Source organism: Camarhynchus parvulus, chromosome 4, assembly GCF_901933205.1.
Source record: "Camarhynchus parvulus chromosome 4, STF_HiC, whole genome shotgun sequence".
Classification (NCBI taxonomy): Eukaryota; Metazoa; Chordata; class Aves; order Passeriformes; family Thraupidae; genus Camarhynchus; species Camarhynchus parvulus.
This window is the reverse complement of record NC_044574.1, coordinates 48,416,382-48,436,151: the sequence shown is the minus strand read 5'-3', so window position 1 is coordinate 48,436,151 and position 19,770 is coordinate 48,416,382. Positions and strand designations below refer to the sequence as shown.

The 19,770-nt window shown below is 45.0% G+C and overlaps 1 protein-coding gene across 4 annotated transcripts in view; it reads left to right on the top strand.

Annotated features, from left to right (window-relative positions):
* The window catches only part of SLC20A2 (solute carrier family 20 member 2), a 56,754-nt gene extending 39,107 nt beyond the window's left edge, over positions 1 to 17,647 (top strand). For 3 of the 4 annotated variants that reach the window (XM_030947132.1, XM_030947130.1, XM_030947131.1), the window contains 3 exons: positions 9,383 to 9,568; positions 10,286 to 10,370; positions 15,950 to 16,397. In XM_030947132.1, the coding sequence (XP_030802992.1) occupies positions 9,383 to 9,568; positions 10,286 to 10,370; positions 15,950 to 16,114 (436 nt within the window). In that variant the 3' untranslated portion in view covers positions 16,115 to 16,397. Of the gene's footprint in view, positions 1 to 9,382; positions 9,569 to 10,285; positions 10,371 to 10,869; positions 10,955 to 15,949 lie in introns of all 4 variants that reach the window. The other variant, XM_030947133.1, reaches the window with a different exon arrangement.
* The last annotated feature ends 2,123 nt before the right edge of the window (positions 17,648 to 19,770 follow it).

Below are 19,770 nucleotides of genomic sequence, written 5' to 3'. Positions count from 1 at the left end.
GTAATGTATCCTGGGAAATACCAGGGTATTATACAGAAAGTTCAGAGCCTACCTCAGCAGGTGTCACAGCTCCTTTATTCCCTGCAGGTGATGCTTATGTTTATGCACATGTTTGTGCACATGTTTATGCATGCATCCCTTGCATGTTATGTAGCAGGAAAGGGTAGTCGATTTTGTTAGAAGTGATCTGTAAGCATGCAGTTAGTTCAGAAATCAGATTTGGTGCTGACAGGAGCTGCTGTGGATGAAATACAAAGTTCAGACTCTGTGCTGTGTGTGTTGTTGCATCTTACAGCCTTATTAGAATTCGGCATTTGGACTAGCTTGTTACTGTAGCAATATCCTTTCCTGAAAATGCTTTTAGTGTTTTTCATATCCCTAGTTCTGTTGGTGATCCTATCAAATTTGCCAGGAAACGTGTTTTTATTAAATGCTGTTTATTCAAAAACCTCTTCTTAAGCTGAATTCATATAATTGCAAAACTAAAGAACAAGTTGGCTTCATTTTGTCAAAGCTGGTAGAAAAGCAGGGAGGTGCTCATGTGTCTAGGATTGGATAGGAACCCATCCTTGCAATTATACTGAATTCCAGCTAAATAATAAAATTAAAGACCCCTTCATATACCTAGAAGATTTATTAGATAAAATTCCCTGGGAATACCGATGTCTATCCTGTGGATCATACCAGAGATGTTTTGTCAGTCTTTGTCTAGTGGAGCAAAAGATGTCTTGGCTCTGCCACATGTTGCATGAAGATCTGCAGAGCTTGAAAGGCAGTGCATTGTTTAAAAAACGATGCTGTAGAACCTAGTGAGTAGCACAGCTTTCTGTTCACATTTATGTAAGAAAGTAAGCCCTGGCAGTCCATCTTCCACTGATGACTGCTGTCTTTTCATCTCCCTCCTTCATACACTTCCTTTGGCTCATTTTAGGTGCTGCTGTCAAGCTGTTTCTCTAATGTTTTTCCTCAGCCTTGAATCCTGTTGTTAAAATCCTGCTTTCCCCTACATTCGGTTTTAAGCTCCTCACTCATGTATTTAGGATAGCACCTCCATTGTCCACACCTTTTTTTTGGACTTGATTGCAACATTTTCTTTGCATATCCTGGAACTTACTCTTATGTCATGTTTTCTATTTATTTTCCTTCAGGCTGTTTGCAGGAGCAAAGACCTAAAAATAAAAAACCAATATGAGACTTAAAAACTGCAGGTGATTGCAAGGTAAACAATTGGCCTGCTTTAGAGAATATTCAAGCATGGGGCATACAGGCCATACAGAACTGTGATGCGGCTCAGAAAACCTTCATGGATAAGAAGTGCCCCATATAGTTTGGACAGCACTTTGGTGGACAGAAGATCATATGGAGATCTCTTTTGTTTCATTGTTCCAGGAGTTAGCCAGAGACCTGGAAGAGTTAAATCAGTATTTTTCCCTTCACTGCAGAACTAATTCTTAACTAACTCATGTGGTAGTTAGATCCCAGTTTCTTCTAAGATGATGATTTTTATATTCATAACAAAATCAGCTATGTTTGCTGTAGGAGCTGATGTTTGTAGCCATCAGAGCTTGTGCTCAGGCTGACATCAGCAGGGATGCTGGCTGGGGCAGCTGTGTGTTAAAAGGAGAAGGCAGTGAGGGTAGCTCCTTATTTGGGTGACTGTTTTGTTCGGACCATCCTCTCCTGCCCTGCCTCCAGGCTTATGTGCACTGTGTCAAGGGTGCTGGAGCCCTTCCAGGGCTGGGACCAGCTGAGCCGGGCCGAGAGCCTTGTGACACCACCATGCACATGGACCGAATGAAATCTAAAGAATTTAAAATCCCAAATAAATGTGTTGGGACAGAACCGCTGAAAAAAAAATGTTGTTGTTGAAGTTAATTAGCGACGCCAAGTGAGCAAGACCCACTGGCTCAGCAGTGAGCACAAAGGGAGTGCGTCAGGTCGGGGCAAGGGCAATGGGAGAATAAAAAGGGCAGGGTGGAAAAAAGACCTGGGCCAGGAGCGTGACACAAGGAGAACTGCCAGCTTCTAAATGCTTGTTCAGAGCCAGCTTTCCAGAGAGGCCGGGAGGCTGGGCTTTGTTGGCCAGCAGGGATTATATGCACCTATGGTTGAGTTGGACTGAGCTTATTTTTCTGTAGATATAGGCTGATTCAGCAGGAATTGTCATCTGGAGCTTCAGTGCTGCAGCCACAGCAGCCTACCTGTGTAACAACAAAATAGCAGAACAGTTGCTGAAGCTGTGGGGTTTGTGCTGTATTTTAACATGTCTGAATTAACTAATTCTCAAAAACAAAGGCAGATGGGCAGGCTCTTTTGGACACAGCTAAAAAGGATTGCTAACTTCAAAAAGTTAATATGAAACTTAAAAACTGCAGGTGGTTGCAAGGTAAATGATTAACCTGTTTTGGAGCCTATTTAAGCATGAGGTATACAGTACAGACTGAACTGTGATGCAGCTCAGAAAACCTGCATGGATCAGAAGTGCCCCATATAGTTTGGACAGCACTTTGGTGGGCAGAAGAGCATAAGGAGATCTCTCTTGTTTCTTTGTCCAGGATTTACCCACAGACCTGGAAGAGTTAAATCAGTATTTTTCCTTCACTGGAGAACTAATTCTTAACTATCTTATGGGGTAGTTTAGACCCCAGTTTCTTCTGAGATGATGCTTTTTAGCATCATAATGAAATCAGCCATCTTTGCTGTAGGAGCTGCTGTTTGTAGCCATCAGGGCTCCCTGTTCAGCAGGGATGCTGGCTGGGGCAGCTGTGTGTTAAAAGGAACAGGGAGTCATGTTTTCTCTGGTGCTCAGCACAGCAGTGGCTGTGTATGCTCTGCTACTGGGCTGGGAATGAGAAAGCTATGAGCAAAGAGTGCGTTTGCCCCACAGTCCTGTCCTAGTGAGTGGGAAGATGCTTTTGTTGATTGCTCAAGCAATCTCTGGAGCTTGTTATTCCTTGAATTCTTGCAGTCAAAGCAGGATGACCCACAGAGAGATGCTGTGAGTTTTGCTGATTAAAATATGCTATTTATGCTGTGAGGAAAGCCTGAGCCTTGTAGTCCTCCACACCTGTCCGTGCATGGTTCAGTCATTTCTCACACAGATTCCTTCTCCTATAAATGGGCAGCCTCTGCTGTCCCTTCCTGCCCTCCTTCAGGCCATCACTCCTGCTGTCACAGGAGAAGCCCTGGGGGTGTCAGAATGACCTGTGTGCCTTGGCTGGTGTGAGCAGGCAGCTGCCTGGGCCCAGGGACTCAGGCCATGGAGGAAGGTTGATTTAGGGCCCTGACAGTGGCAGGAGGTGTGATGCTGCAGCTGGGCAGGGTGACCAGGGGCCCTGCCACCCCCTGTGTGTGTCTGTGCATGCCAAGGGACAGGCAGTGCTGGGGTTTGGCTGGTGGGTGCTCTGGGGAGGAGAAACCTGCCTGCAGTCATTTCACAGGATCTCAGTTTTCCTGAGCTCCTGCTGCATAAATTGTTGGAGTGTGTCTGCTCTAATTAAATTTCCTGTGGAGGACTTCAGGACTCCCTTTGCTTAGGAAAAAGGGGTCGTTGGAGTTAGAGTCTGCAGGTAATGCCATATAGATTTATGGCACAAGTTTGAGAAAGAATGCCTCTCATTATCCAAACAGTATAGGCTACTTTACTGATAGCAGGATTTAAAACCATTTCAGAACTATACTAAAGATATTTGGTATTTTTAAGATATTTCTACACATTCTTTCAGTGATTTTAGGGAAGCTGACTGCTGCTAGATAGGGAATTCATTTTTAAGCAAAACAGTTTGAGAAACTAGGAAATGTGTACTTGCCCAAAATATGTGGAGAACAGCTTTCTCCTCTCACCTTCATACAGATTTCACTGGAGTTTTAGGTCAGAGTGCGCGAACAGCAGTAGGATTCACCTTTTCCCCCTCTTCCTAAAGCAAAGGCAACGGGATTAAAGGAGGGAAGGGCCAGAACATTGCCAGTATCTCACTGCACATGGAGAGCTTAGTGGGATTCAGCCTCTTGGCTAAATAAGGAGTCTAAAGGAGCTATAGTAAGGCTGGATTACAGAACAGGTATTTCTTATTTCCTCCGTGAGAGCTGCAGTCAAGATCACTTAGAATACTTAGGAAGCTAATCTGTCTGTTATATTTAGTGAGGCAAGCCTGATTTCTGATTTCTTCCCTTTTTAATAGTAGTCCATTCTGTAAGTTCAGCCTGTGCCCCAAGTAGATGTGAATCTTCATTTCTGTCCTTAACTGTGCATGTACAGGACATTTTTGTTGTGCCATGCAGGCAAGTCAGAGAAGAGCAGCAAGAAATGGGGTCTCCAGTGGGTGTGGGAATCCCTCCCCATCCCTCGGTGAGCAGGGCTCATGGCTGGGCTTGCCAGGGGGAAGCTGATGCTGGTGGGCATGGACCCAACCCTCCAGGATCCAGGGTTGGGGGTTCAGGGCCAGCATTTGCAGGACACAGAGATGAGCTGCAGGAATAAAAGCATGTCCAGCCTGACTCATTAACACACCCAAAGCTTGCACTTCACAGGGCACAGCTCTGACACACTTTTATTGTGCTATGGTAGATGTCAAGGCTGTCCAGTTATTTGAAGTAGGATAAAACTCTCCTGATAATCTGATAACCTTGGAGATTAGAGCATGTTTTTTTTCCTGTTGCTACTTACAGGCGTATCTGTCTTTCACTCTTGCTCAGCTGGGTGATGTCTCAAGGCATAACTGCAGCCTATTTAGAAATATCATCCCACTGATTTTCCCAGTGGAAGGTTTGTTTGTGAAATCCTGCTTTGGGAAATAGTCAAATGGCTGGACATTTGTAATTGTACTTGTAATTTTGGACACCTAATACAGATTTTTCAGATGGCTGTTTTGCTCATCATTCAGCTTTAATTTGTGATAATGTACAATTCAAGGTTCTTTCACTCCACTAGAAAAAGGGGCTAAAAAGCAATCTCCTTTTTCAGATGGCAGAGAATCTAAGCATGATCATGAAGGTCTATACATTATTCACAAAGCATATTCAGAGTGTAGTTTTCAAATACAGTTAGATTTTCTTTTTGAGCAACTCACTACTCCCCTCAAACAGCAGCCAGGAAATAGCAATGTTGCTGCTTCATAACATGTTACTACAAGCTTGATGGGGTTTGGCCACAGAGCATTCAGCTGATGGCTGAACTACTGGGAAAAAGCTCCTTGTTTTTTACTTTAAAAAAAAGTGTTAGTCCTTATTCCTCCAGAGAAGGTCTTGGACTTGTGACCCAAAGATACCTAAAAATTTCTGCTTTTGTGTGTGTGTGCATGGGAAACTGTCATTTCCAAGCCTGTCTCATGATAGCTGAATGTGGGGTGGTTATTTTTGTTGGTAATACTATCTGTCTCACAGGGGAGAGGAGAAGCCAGCTCTATTTATAGTTCAGATTCGCTGTCAAATGCTATTTTTCACACCAGTTTTATAAATGCTGTGTGACAGATTCTAAACTGGCACGAGCGAGCAGAAGAAGAGAATTGTGCCAATTCACGTTAGCCGGGAGCGCAGCAAAATCATCCCGAGGGTCAGGCAGCACCTCAGACCCATGGGGCAGCCCTTCAGTGAGCCACCATGGAACACCTCTGCCAGTGCAAAGCCTGCTGTGGGTGGCATTAAATCCTGCACTGCACCTCCAGGGAAGGCAAACAGCCCCTGTGCAGCACCCCAGCTGCAAAGCCCTGTGCCCTGCGAGTGATGGGGCTGGGGGAGCCCAGCAGAGGTGGGGGAAAGTCCTGGATGTGGAGAATACACTTTGCAGCAGGCAGACTCAGGAGTTGGGCTTCTTATGCCATAACATTTTATAAACTCATCCTAAAATTAACTCTATTGGCCACCCCCTTGTGCTCAGTGGGAAAGTGTGTATTAGGTGTGCAAAATTAAAGTAGTACCATGACAGGAGCAGCTTATTTTCTGTTATAAACCCAGCAGGTAGATAATACAGGAAATTCTTTAAAGCACTTCAGTTTCATAGGATCCTGAGGTCAGTTTTTCATATAGATAGATGTGGATGGGGGTTCAGAACCCCTGTGTGATCATCTCAGGCTTTTTTCTTCTCTAAACTACCATGGATAAGATGTGGAGCTACAGCACAAAGGAGAGTTAGTTAAGGTAAGTAGAAACCTGTGTGGGAGAGTAAGAGAAAATAACTTATTGAAAATAAACTTGTGAAATGAGTCTTAGCCAAGTGCATGGAAGATTTGAGGTCTGCTTTTCTGCTAGTCATGTCTTGAATCAAAGACAAATGAGCTAGAACCAGTGGGAAATACTGTGAAAGCCCCATCCCAGTCTAGCCAGCATCCTTGTGGTTCATCTGGTTAGTCACTCAGCTGTAGGAGACATCTGTTAAGCAAACTGTCTTATCTAACAATGCCTTTTTTGTTGCTGGGTTTTTTTAGTGTGTTGTTTCTCCCTTACCCTCTCTTACTGTGCTGTTGGGAGTGGCTTTTTGTCTTTTACCTCAGTGCAGAACCAAGATCACAGTCTCTGCAGTGCCTGAGTCAGACACATTTGCTGTGAGCTGTTGGCAGTTTCATGGTGGGACAGGCCCAGCAGCTTCTTCTAGAGCTGTTTTCCCTTGGCATAGGGAGCATTGATACCACAAGCCCCTTGGACTGCACCTCCTGGACAAGTCTAGAAGCTGAAGCAGCCCCTTGGAGAGCTGGTATGGTGCTAGATTCAAGCCACTGTTGTTGCTGCTTGTAGCCACTTGGAGATATTCAGGCTGGGCCGTGCCACTCTCCCTGAGAGCTGAACATTTAAGTCACAGTGAACATGATTTACTGGGAGAGGAAAAAAGTCCCTCTGGTATAGATAACCAGTGATGCAGACATCCACAAAGGAAAATGAGGTTAGTTTTTACCTTTTTGCCTTTCCAATCCTATCATCAGCACATCTAGTGCTGTTTGGCTTTCTTTTCTTACAGGGAAGGTATCAGAAATGCTGCCTCTGTGGGCAGCAGTGTCATCTCTTCTGCTCTGTTGGACAGAATCAGCCACTCAGATTGTCTGAGGCTGAGCATAAGTCAGCAGAGTTTTGCCTTGCCTTCCCTTGCTACAAATAAGAACCTTTTCCTCAAGAATTAAGCTTTGTTGATTCACAGAGGTGTAGCATTTGCAAATAATTAAAACTGGGGTTTGATATGGAAGAGCATAGTTTGCTGCTGCAGTTTTGGAAGCCTTTTCTGCCTTTTCATTTACATAGGGACTGACAAATACGTATGCATAATCTCTTCAGAACAGTCAGGAATCAGTGCCTGATCTCACTTCAAATGTGGCTGTTATTTTCAACAGGGAGGTTTTTTTCTATGTCATACAGCACTATAAAAAGGGATGATCAGTTTTGCCTTTATTCATCTGATCAATGTATTATTTGCCTTTATCCATCCTTCAGCATCCTTCAGTTTATTCATGTACCTTCGTACATTGAGTTACCTTTCTTTTTCTGTGCCCAAAAAGGCATTTAAGTGTGCAAGTAATTTAAGCCACACCTGAAAATACTGCAAAAGCAGTTTCAGGTTGATTTCAAAATATTAGAAATCCTTCAGTCAATAATCTCTTCTTCCATGGAAGTAAAATAATTCTTGCATTTAGGCCCTAAGGCCTTTTCACATACTGTCCTTCCAAAACTGAATGAATTGAATGCTTACTTGGGCACAGTATCAGAACAGAATTTTAAAGTGTTCTAGCTAGTCAAAATCACTCTTTATGTATAGTCTTTAGTTCTTCATTGTACTACCCAGTGTCTTCAAACCCACTGGAATTTATTATTCATGTTAGCTCACTAATTTATTTTCAGGATCTTTCTCAAAATCTGTAAAAATTAGTAATTCTTTTTTATAGCAAAGAGCATTTTTAACTACTTTCATTTCCCTTGCAGCTTGAACGTTGCTGTGTGTGTTTACAAGGGAAAAGCTTTTCCTTATTACTTTGCTTCAGGATCACTTCTCAGGGTTCAGAGCTCAATTTCTCAAGGGCCAGATGAAGGCAGGAGGGTTCTGTGCTGCTGAGATGTGCCAGCTTTGGGCTGCTGGTGACCCTTGTCTCGGCAATCACCACTTGGCCCCTGGCACCTCATATCTGGTAAAGACAGGATTGAAGGAAATTATTAACTGGCATATACAGTGGCCTGGTTTGCACAACATTTGACATTAAAACTGGCCCTTACTCCATCTGTGTGCTTTGGAATGGAACCAGGAACTAAATTTAGCAGGTCCTGGCTCCAGGGCGAGCATGGCTGTCAGTCCTGCCTGCGGTGCTCGCTGTGACCTGCTTTCCTATTGGTTTGCAAAGAGGGGAGCTTCCCTGATAGTTTTCATGTTTTAGGAATGACATTGGTCAGGTTTGTTCTGCTCTTCTCACTATTATTTAGACATAAATATAGCACTGCTTCACTAGTTACTTGGTGAATAAATGCTGCTCAGCAAGGCAGGCAGCTACTTGGTTTAGTGAAAGAGCTGAAAACAAAAGGGATGTTGAAATTCTTATCTGCTTTTTAGTATTTAAGCCTCCAAAGTAATTGGATACTGGCTTTCAAGTTTTTCTTCTAGCTAGAAGTTTCTGTCTAGAAACTTGATGCTTTTTTAGAATAAACAGAGCCAGAAGTCTGACTCCAGACATGAGTATCAGATGACCTGTGTTGAGAGTGGGGACTTCAGTGTTGCTGACTTCCAATGTTTTTCCAGATAGTAGCAGCAAAAAGGGCTTACTTCAGCTCTGTGTCACCAAAGGCTCCTCTCTGATCCAGTCCAACTCACTCTACAACACCTTTGAGGATAACTAAGTCACCTTCCCAGCTGCGCTCAGATCATGTCCCAAACGTTACAGGCTGTCAAGCTAGATAATATTTCTATATTCTTGTCTGTGGTGGTAATTTTGCTTGTTATTTTCCCCTCTTTGATAAAAAGAGCTAATTTGATACTTGAATTTTAAAGATGCACAGCTCCTCAATTGGTAAATTTTGAGGTATTGGTAAACTTGGTAAATTGAGATTTTGGAAAAATTTGAGGTTGGTAAAATTGGTAAATTTGAGGTTTCAGTGTGGTACTGAAAATACTGATTTTTGTCACAGAACAAATATAAGGTACTTCCAACTCTGACATTTCAGGAAACTATTTGTAAAAGAGGAATTTCTTTCAGGCCTTGCTCTGGTTATCGGTGAAGAAGTGACAACTGAAAGAGCAACACAATAAGAATCTCCTGCTGCACCCTTTCCAAGTGAGAAAGGGTGTTGCCTGTAGGGTCAAGTCAGAGTAGTGCTGTGCCCATGATGAAGAAAAATTATGCAGAAAAGAACAGACTTCTTTCAAGGCAACTCTGTGCATTTTTGTGACTCAGGTGACACGTTTCTGTTTCTCCAGCAATGCCATCGGTCCCCTTGTTGCACTCTGGCTTATCTATGAGCAAGGTGCCGTAATGCAGGAAGCATCCACTCCCATCTGGCTGCTGTTCTATGGAGGTGTTGGCATCTGTGTGGGCCTCTGGGTCTGGGGAAGAAGAGTTATCCAGACTATGGGTAAAGACCTCACTCCAATCACACCGTCAAGGTAGGTCCACAGGCATCATTGTGGTTGTGTGAACTTTGTGTGTGAGCCAGTCTGAGAAGTTGCTGTTCCAGTATTTTGTTTGTAATGCAGTTTGCTGGATTTGCTGTGCTTTGATTTTAATGATAACCTGGCTTTGACTTCTCCATCTTTCTAAAGAAAAAAAAAGAAATAAACGAAGAAGGAGAAAAAGAAAGCATGAGAAAAAGAAAGAGAGAAAGGAAAAAGGATAAAACCCTGTAATACTGAATGTGTTTAAGGCATAGAGGTCTGCATGAACAGGCAGCAGAGTCTTCTGCTGATGACCTAATTAGCATGGTAGAAGTTGCATTTGGAAATGGCAAGATTACAGTGGCTTTCCCAGTGTGCTTGAGACCATTAAACCCATATGTATTCATTACAGTAATTTTTGTCTTTAATGCCTATTTGACCTCTGCTGGTGCTTAACCGAATTACTAATTAGGCATGATCCACGGCAGCGTAGAGTAGCGGAGGTCTCTGACGCAGTGAGCCACACAGACGGGGTACTGCAGATGACTAGCCTGTGCCCTTCCCATTGTTCAGCCCTTTCTTGTCCTCTTAACTTACTCACATGACCAAAAATCAGTTGGAGATAAAAGAGTCGAAAGAAGAAACGGGTAAGACTTTGGCACGCTGCATGGTATCAGTCCGAGCTGATGCAAAGAGTGATTGTGAAGTGTTTTCTTATGCTTCCCGCAGTGGATTCACTATTGAGTTGGCTTCGGCGTTCACAGTTGTGGTAGCTTCCAATGTTGGACTTCCTGTCAGTACTACACACTGCAAGGTATGCCTTTGCCCAGCGACTGCAGTCAGGGCAGTCTGGACTATTCATCTTAAAATTGTGCTGCTCAAGCCAGGGATAATGGCACGGTAAGGGGAAAGCAGCCGCTGACAGAGGATGGTTAGGTAGGGGTGCCTCATCTCGGTCACGCCAGCAACATGGGAAAGTAATCAGGCTTCCAGAAAATGTGTTGGAGTTGTCACATTAAAGTCACTGGAATTGGCCACAGCATAAACCCCATAGCTGCTGGTGAAGAAAAATAGTGCTTGCAAAAGCCTGACCTCAATTTTAAAGCAAACAATTGCAAGGAAGAGCCTGGTTTCCTCTGACGGTGCCATTTGAACCTGGCCGGGTAACATTTCTCCCTTGTTCAGAGGCTGCGCACCATTCATCATTTATACTTGACTTTCTTGATAAGTGCATGGCATGGGATTTCCTGCATATAACTCTTTTACTACAGGTTTTCCATCTGTCTTTTTTTTTTTTTTTTATTTCTTCACAGTGGATTTTGCATTGAAGTAATGTGTGCGCTAACGGTACTTGTAGCCTCAAATGTGGGTATTCCAATAAGCTCCACCCATTGCAAGGTATTGGAGTTTGCAGTGATACTATCAGTAAATCACATCACTAGGACAAACCATAACAAAATCTGGGAGATACCGACTGTTGCAGATTGCCTTCACTGTGCCATGCCCTGCAGACGTGACCGCAAAATAACGGGGCCCGCTTTTAAAGGCAGTACAGCCAAGCAAAGTCAGCATTTTAACTTATTGCACAAAAGTCTGGACTATCTTTCACCTCTACACGGTTGTATTGAACTAATATAGACATATTAAAATAACGTAGATTTGTAGTCTGTGTGAACCCAGTTACGTGTATTTTAAAACCACCTGTATGAAAAACACTGCTACATCATTAAGCTAATATTTTAATGTCTCTCTTCTTTTAAACCAACTTGTCCTCACTTTTGTGCATTGTAATACAGAATCTGGCCCTTGTAATTAGTCCTTTGAACAAGGTACTTTGCTTTTTTGTTTTTTTGTTTCTTTAAAAAGAGCACTTTGTAGTATAGATACAGGCTGGGTAATGAGCACAATTTAATTGTTCTTGAAGACATTTGTATAGCTTGTAGACATGAGGGAGCATGTGGACGTTTACACTACTGGAAGATCATAATGGGAATTTGGAATTTTGTTCCCTGGGAAATTCTCAGGTCAAATATCCTGTCTTTTTTCCTTTGTTCCTCCATGGACTCTCAAGCTCCTGGACATGCAGAGCTGTTTGTTTCTTTCACCCTCTGGAAGGATGTGGGGAAGCCCCTCCAACATCAGAGACCCCAGAATGGCAGTCCCTCTGCATCATTGCACACCACCAAGACCAAGTCCTAAAAAAAGACAGTCCTTGTAGGATTCCCTGCTGCACCCTGGGGAGCCCCTGGCTGGGGCTGGGACAGGCAGGTTTCTGGGGATAACTGCTCCATGGCATGGCTGGCAGGCTGACAAGAAGCCTGGCAGCCTTGCCTGTGACATTGACCTGCTTTCCAGTAAAAGAGTCAATGAAATCCACACATCCTGCAAAATGCCCAAAGTTGGTTCAATTGGCCTTTTTCTAGTGCAAACCATTTCTTCAGAAATCCTTCCTCTATTGCAAAATCATTTAGTTCTTTTACCCTGGTGCTCTTTGAGAAGCAGCCAAGACTGAGCTGCTCTGAAAGGCTGTTCAGATTTCCTGGCATTGACAGAACTCCGGTTCCTCTGAATCAAGCAGGGAGGGGAAAAATAATAACAATGTTATCCACTTCTAAAAATGCTAGCCTGAAACCACCTCCCTTTAGGCTGACTGGTATATCAAATGCATGATGAAGAATTTGCCAGGGAGAATAATACAGCTTTGATTGTCCCAGTTGCGTGCCTGAAACACTTCTAGCCAACTGTTGTAAAAGAGAAAACATACTTTGGTCCAAACAAATAGACTAAATTTAAAAAGAAAATGTCTTGGAAGCCAGAAGCTAATGAGAGGGGTATTCATTCACTCAATGCAGCTAAAAGCTTGGTCTTTTCTAACTGCAGAGCAAAATAGTTCTTTTTTAAAAATACTTCCATAAAAGCAGCTAATGTGGTTAGTCTGTGTCTGCTCCCTGTAGCTTGCTGTATCTCATTAGATGGATCATTCTTAATGGGAAGATCCACTTTGCAATAGGATTAGACTGTTCCAGGGATGTCATGTTATTCTAACTGACTCTGTGTTTCAGCAGAATGAGATCCTGAGTTGAAAGATCTTAAGTGAGCAGTGCAAGATAAAGCGAACACTTGTAACTGATGTATTCTTGTATTCCTTGCTTTCTTCAAGGGCCAGGGAAGGAATGAAAGAATTGTTAAATATCATTTGCTCTGAAAATGCCTTGCCGAAGGTGCTGTCAGCCACTGAGTCAAAAACGCCCTCATAAAAATCAGCAGAAAAATTGTTTTGCCTTAGAAATCCAAAAGAAAACAGGTTTGAAGTGAGCCTGATCTTGAGCCTCTAGCATCAGGGACTGGGAATTATTCTTTTCCTCAATATTTGCTCTGCTGCAAAATAGCATTTGCTTGAGTGGAAGCCCTTCTGAAGGGGTGTCAGTCACCTGAATGTGCAGCAGCTGGATAAACTGATGACAAAGAAGGAGCAGCATGAAAGGGGTGAGGTGGAGGGAAACCTTTTTGAGGTGAAACAGTAGACTGTAATGAAAAATGGAGACCAAGTATGAAGCTCTGAGCAGCACTTTTCAGATCTCATAGCAGATGTGGTGGCAAACTGGAGGTTGGTAGCAGGAATAAAAGCATTTCGCTTCTGGGAAAGGGTTGTAAAGCCCTCTCAGATCAGGACCTGCCTTTGGTCCTAAACCAGAGCCTGTGGTCTACATGAGGTGGTCACTGCCCCATGTGCCTGTCCCACATCTATGGCCAAGCAGCTTTTTCACTCTCAGTGCCTGCTGAGAGCCTGAACTGCACCTTCATCTTTGCTACAGGTCCAAGGGGAGAGGAAAGACCCTTGAAAGCCTCCAAGTCAAGAGTGCTTGGAGGAAAGACCTTATCTTTTGAGCCTCAAAGGAATTTGTGGGTCTGAATGCAGCAGCCACATTGCTCTGGCTGCACCAGTTCAACTTCCCCTGGGATTTAGCACTGGAAAGCCAGAGTGGTGTGGGTGCATACCTTCCCTTTCTGCTGCCCAGGTGGGCAAATGATCATAGTGAGTCTTAGAGTGCCTGGTTTTTGTTCTCAGATTGGAGATTTAGAAATAGGCATTTCTTAGCTGTAATAGAGTGTGTTCATGTAAAATAAAGTTAGAGTGCAGCAGTTAAATGCTTTTCTTCTGCAAAAGTGACTTTGCTGAGGTCATTCTGTCAGCTCCATTTTGCCATTATGATTTTCTGGTTTTGAAAAATATTCTCTGTTGCTATGATTGAATTATCATGTTCTGTGTGTTCTTATTATACAGCATTGCACAGGAACAAGAGAGCCAAAAGCATTTCTGTAATGCTTTAAACAGAGCATACTGAAGGCAAACTGCACTGGTTTCAAACCAATCTCAAAGTAGATACCATCTGAAATTCTACACAAGGTGTAGTGTGCCTACACCCAAGGATTAGCTTCTCTCCTAACCTGTAGTCTGTCAAAAATCACTATTAATAAACTAAACTTTAATCATGTTTAAAACAGATTGCCAATGCCATCATTGCTGATACCATTTCAATTTCAGGAAGGACTTCGAGATTAGCGTACGTAGACTGCAGCCTTGCTCAATAAGTAACACACACCAAATGTAAGGCTGAGCCTAACAGCTGAGCTGCTCAAAACCCAAATGCTGTTTCCTTGGGTTAATGCTTTGATGTAGTCACAAGTGTGGGGTTCATTTTCACCTAGATACACCTCCACCTCCTCAACACACTTACCCCTCCTAATTGCAGAACAGCATATTGTTCACCCCAGGAGTATTCAGATGAAATATTATCCAACAAATTTCCTTATTGGGTCAAACTTTCAACAGAGACCTTCTTAGTCATAGAATATCAAGTTTAGTTTTCCCCTGTTCTGTCACAGGCCCTTTAGAGTTACAGGGTCTTCCACAAGTAACTCTTCTCCAAAAAGAAATGTTAAGCAGTAGTTAGAAGCTAAACAGGTGTTAGCAAAACATGCAGTTAGATATCCCCTGCTATCTTTCCCTGATTCCCTGTACTCCTGGCATGTATCATTTTCCTGGCTCTGTACAAGGGGAGCAACCCATCTTTTGATCTATAGGCAGGGACTGATACTCCCATTAAGAAAATAAGCAGGGAGGTAGGGATGGCACTTCAGGGAGCACATGCCCAGCTGTGCCTTGGAGTTTCCTTACCTTCAAAACAGAATATTTCTTACACATTTCTTGCTGCTTTAGTGTGCACTTTGAATAGACTTACACTGTTTTTGCTAACAGCATGGAAAGCACTTCCAGGGCGGAAAGAAAATGTAGTCTTTATGAAATATTTGTATCATTTTTCATTGAAAATGTTTTTCTCAGTCCAGTTTTTTTTCTTAAAAACTGATATGCTGGGTTTATACCTGAGTTTATGAACTGAAAATATCTTTGAAGGAAGAGAAGGTTGCAGCTTTGCCCATAGCACAGTGTGTTTTGTCTACAAAACCACTGACCTACCCAGCTGCCCTGGTAGTAGTGTCTTTGAAGGATATCTTGGTGTTTTATCCATTCACCACCATCCTCTTAGTGTCTGAAGAGTTAGTGTGCCCCATAATATAGTCTGGTGCCTTTTTCTGCAAGACAGGATTTTAGTTCTGGATGCTTTGTTTGGCTAGCTGGTCCAGAAGAGTTTGTTTCCCTCACAGGGCTCAGATTGATGGGTTTGATGTACTGGGTCTAAGCCTGCCCTGCCTTTCTGCCCCCTGCCAAGCCACCATCACTGCCACAGGCTGGGCTCAGCTGCTTTTACCTTGCCACTGCCATCCTGTTTGTGGCCTGCGGTATTGGAATATGGATGTGGTGTTTTGAGGCTGGGCTGTGAGCTGCACAGAGAGGCTCAGCAGCTGCTGGGAGAACAGGCAGGGCATCCCAAACCAGCAAGAGGACAGGCAGGTGGGACAGGAACCATACTAGCTGTCCTGGCCTGCCCCATGAGATGCTCTCCAGCAGAGCCTTAAAAATAGCTTTGCTGCTGTTTTCCTGATTTAAATTGCAATCAAACCAGAGTCACTGGACACTTGCTCTCTCCTCTGTGGACTGAGTCAGGTGTAGGGCTGCCTCAGTTGCACTGATGGCTCATGTAGGAGTTAGCAGGGCAGAGAAAAACTCACCAACATAGTTTATTCCCTTTGGCTGACCCCAAGACTCATGAAAAATAGGACAACATTGAAAAACAAAGGTTTAAGCACCCTGGAAGTGTCACCCTCCTGCCCCCACACCAGGACAGCGCCATTGTCATCCTCAGTGGCTCCTTTGTCTCAGGGCATTGCTTGGTATCAGCTGACTGGCATTGGTGTGGCCGTGGGCATGTCACAGGTGCTCAGACCTCCCCCTCACCCCCTGTCTCCCTCTCTCTTCCCCACGCTCCCAAGGTTGGCTCCGTGGTGGCCGTGGGCTGGATCCGCTCCAAGAAAGCCGTGGACTGGCGCCTGTTCCGCAACATCTTCCTGGCCTGGTTTGTGACTGTGCCCGTGGCCGGCCTGTTCAGCGCCGGCGTGATGGCGCTGCTGATGTACGGGATCCTGCCTTACATCTGAGGAGCTTCCTCTGCTGGGAAAAGGGGAAATGGCCGAGCTACTACCCATGGGAGAAGCGTTCCCGTGAAAGAAGCAGTCGGAGAGGATCCATCTTCCATACCTAACTTCTTATCTACTGTACATAACAATGTGTCATATTGGTGACATGGTGATGTGGTGCCATTTCTTACATATTAAAGAAATATATATGCATATAGTAGGTAACAATACCTAAGTTATATCATCAGTGGGGTGAAAATAATTGCCTAGAACTTAATATTTAGTAAAATTTGTACATAGTGTATCATTTTGGTGGCTATTTTTTAATCTTTTGAAGAAGAGTATGGATTAGGAAATGTTTCTTGTCCATTTGATATAAGAAGAAGCGAGGTACAGGACTGCGTAATACATGACTTTTTTAAAGCTATTAAGATACTGGAACAAAATAAAATGTGCAGAAGTGCTTTTCATAAAATAACTTTGTTCATATCATATTGATTTTTGTGTATCATAGCGTGATGGTTATGGCTGTGTAAATACTTATGAACAGTAACTTTTAAATGGTGCATTTCCCTTATATATTTTGGATAAGAAAGTTTAGGAAGTACCAAAGAAGCAGGGGAATAGCTTGCCGATATTATGTTGTTGTCTCCACGTGTGTTGTGTTTCCCCACCTCTGATTCAACGTTGTTTCACCAAGCTCAGCCCAGTGAGGCCGGGATAGTACTGTTCATGTCTTAATGTAACTTTAAAAAAAAAAGAGCGCACACAAAAAATTAGTTCTCTTACTTAGTAGGCAGCCCATGGCTCTCCACATTAGCTGATAGTAGACTGACTTCATTTTGTGGGTTGATACTCGAATATCTCACTGCTCACCGTCTACCTTCCCCCTTCAAGTCTCAGCTCCCGGTTGCCCTGCTCTGGGTTCCTGCGGGAGGGCAGAGTGCCAGCCTCCCTCCTCCTCTCCATGCAGACACAAGCACACTCAGGTACAGGAGCGGGGCCCTGGGGCACCCCGGCGTGCAGAGCGAAGGGCAGCAGCGGGCGGGACAGGGCTCAGCCCTGGATTTGTGCCTGGAGGCAATGGGCGCCCACGGGAGTGCTGATCCGTGCAGGGGAGGACGTGAGCAGGTGCTGCCTCCTCCCTGGCAAGTGCCGTGCCTGCCACAGCCAGCCAGCCTCCTGCTGTGCTCCTGCAGCAGGGACGGGACGGGAGCCTGGCCTGTGTGGATGGAGGTTGAATGGTAACCAGCGTTTGGGATGAGGTTTTTTTCATGGCAGCTCAGGGGAAAATGGCCAGCTACATCCCCTGCGCACCTTTGGAAAGCACATTTGAGTGAAGGTTACTGATTTATGCGTGGGAGGCAAAGGGCAGGGGGTGCCCAGAGGAGGTTGGGAATCTATTACTGTTTAAATGCTGCTAAAATTTTGATAAAATGTTCTTGGTACTCCATTGTGATTTTTCCATTGGTCATTCATACCAAATTTATAATAAAAAGATAAACAGCCCCTATAAGTGCCTCTTGCGTTTTTGGAGTGTTACTCAGCTGTAACGGGAAGGCTCCCCGGGCAGTTAAAGCCTACTCCTTGGCATCTGCCGCCCTTTGTCCTTTGTGTGCTGTGGTCAGTGGGATCAAACCCTGCTCTGTGTGGCGCTGACAAAACCTCCCTTTTCTCCTGCTGTCCTGGCAGCCCCAGAGCCCAGCCTCGCTCTGCCCGGGCTCGGCTCACAGGCGTCTCTCGGTCGAGCTTTGGGAGCTCGTGGGCTGCTTCAGACACATTCCCTGGGCACTCGCTGCCTCCAAGTGCCTCCCTCACCCTGGCTCTCTTCCTGGGGCTCTGGAAGCATCCCTATTGCCATGGCACCGTGCTGCTCGGTTTCCAACCCCTCTGAAACCCTAGAGCTGTGCTATAAATAGTGCTGGCAAATGGGTGGGATGGGTGGGCAGCAGCTGAATGACCAGAGCAGTCAGTAAATGCACAGAGAAAATTTGGGACCTGTGGAAAAGGGTGGAAGAGCTCTCCTTATCTTAGCACTTGCATAAAGAAATGCCTGCCCAGTGGCCCAGCAGCTTCCCACCTTGTTTTATCTACAGAGACAAACCAGAGTTCTCTCACTCCAGCAGTGGGGGCACGGCTGCAGCCCTGCCAGACACAGGCAGCATGCAGAGGGCTGTGCCAGCTCTGAGGGTATGTGATAATCCCCCAGCACACACAGCTGGGTGTCTGTCAACACACACATATATAAATAAAACTGCTCAGAGGGAAATGGCTGGCAAGGAAGCATCTCCAAAATATTCCTGCCCCAGCTACAATAACCCTCACTGTGGAGGGAGATGGAGAATCCAAAGCGACTTTCCTCACACCACAGAGGTGTCCTTTGACACCCCAGAGAAGCAGAATCCGCACAACTGGTGAAACAAATATGGGCACAGTTAAAACTCCCTTTGCTCTGGCAGCAATCAAAATAGGTCTATTTTCAGCTCAAGAGATATGGGGGCGGGGGGGGTTTGCATTTTTTCAGCAGCATCGGAGCTCAGTGGGGCTGGAGAGCTGAGCTTGTTCTGCCAAGGCCTATTTAACAAGCAGATGCTGATAGACCTCGACAGAGACACGGGATCTTGGCACCCTGCAGGGCTGTCCTGTCCCCTGACAGAGCTCTTCCCACCGTGGTTCACAGCCACCAGGGCTGCAGCCCTCCCGGGCAGGACGCAGGACAGCGTGGCTGTCACCAGGCAGACCTTGCTGCGTGCTGGGGAGAAGCGTGCACAGGCTGCTGGGGCTGCAGGAAAAGTGAACTCAAGAAACAGGTCAGAAGAGAGACAGAAGGCTGATGGAAATATTTATTACAAGCAGAAAGTGTTTTAGCCAAGAAAATGCAGCCTGAATTTCAGAAACCAAGGTGTCTACTGAGCCTCATAGACCAGTGGTAAATCTTTGACTCAAAGCAGCCTGAGCAGAGCCAGCTGGCAGAGTGAAGGTGCTAATAGAGTAATTACCCTCACCAACCTCTCCTCCTGCCCCCAGCTTTCACCCCACTACCAGATTTCATGGTTTGCCCTGGGAGTTGCTTTGCCTTTGCATGTCTGATGGTTGCTGGGATGGTGCTGGGACATGTCATTGCCACCAGCTCTGCTTGTGCTGCTTGGCAGAGTGCCCTGTGATGGTGAAGTTGCTGTGGCATGGTGACCTGTGCATCCTGGTCTGTCCTCTCCAGCAGAGCAGCCCTGTTTTGCCAGCTCCCTGCTGCTGGTCTCCCACCTCCCAGGTGAGTGCCCTGTGTGCTCATGACTGCTCTGACTGCCTGAACACCCCTTGGAGCAGGAGCTCTGCCCGTGCCGCGGGCACTGAGGTTTGTTCTGGAGCTGGTCACTAAGTGCTCCTCGTGGGGACATGTGAGGTGAGAGAGGCCAGGAGATGCACTGGGGAGGTGCATGGGGCAGGACAAAGCAAAGGCACAGGGCCCGTTGTTTGTGGTAGAGAGACCTGGCTTGCTTTGAGAGATATCCTACCCCAGGCCTGGGAGCTAGGTGCTCCTGCGCTGCAAGATGGTGCTGATGGACAGATCCACATTTTTGTAGGATGGAAGAGTGTTTGAATTAGTGTCTCATGCTTTTACTTCTCTAGAGAAGGTATATAATGGGGAAAGTGATTTATTCTGGTTTTGGGTTTCTTTT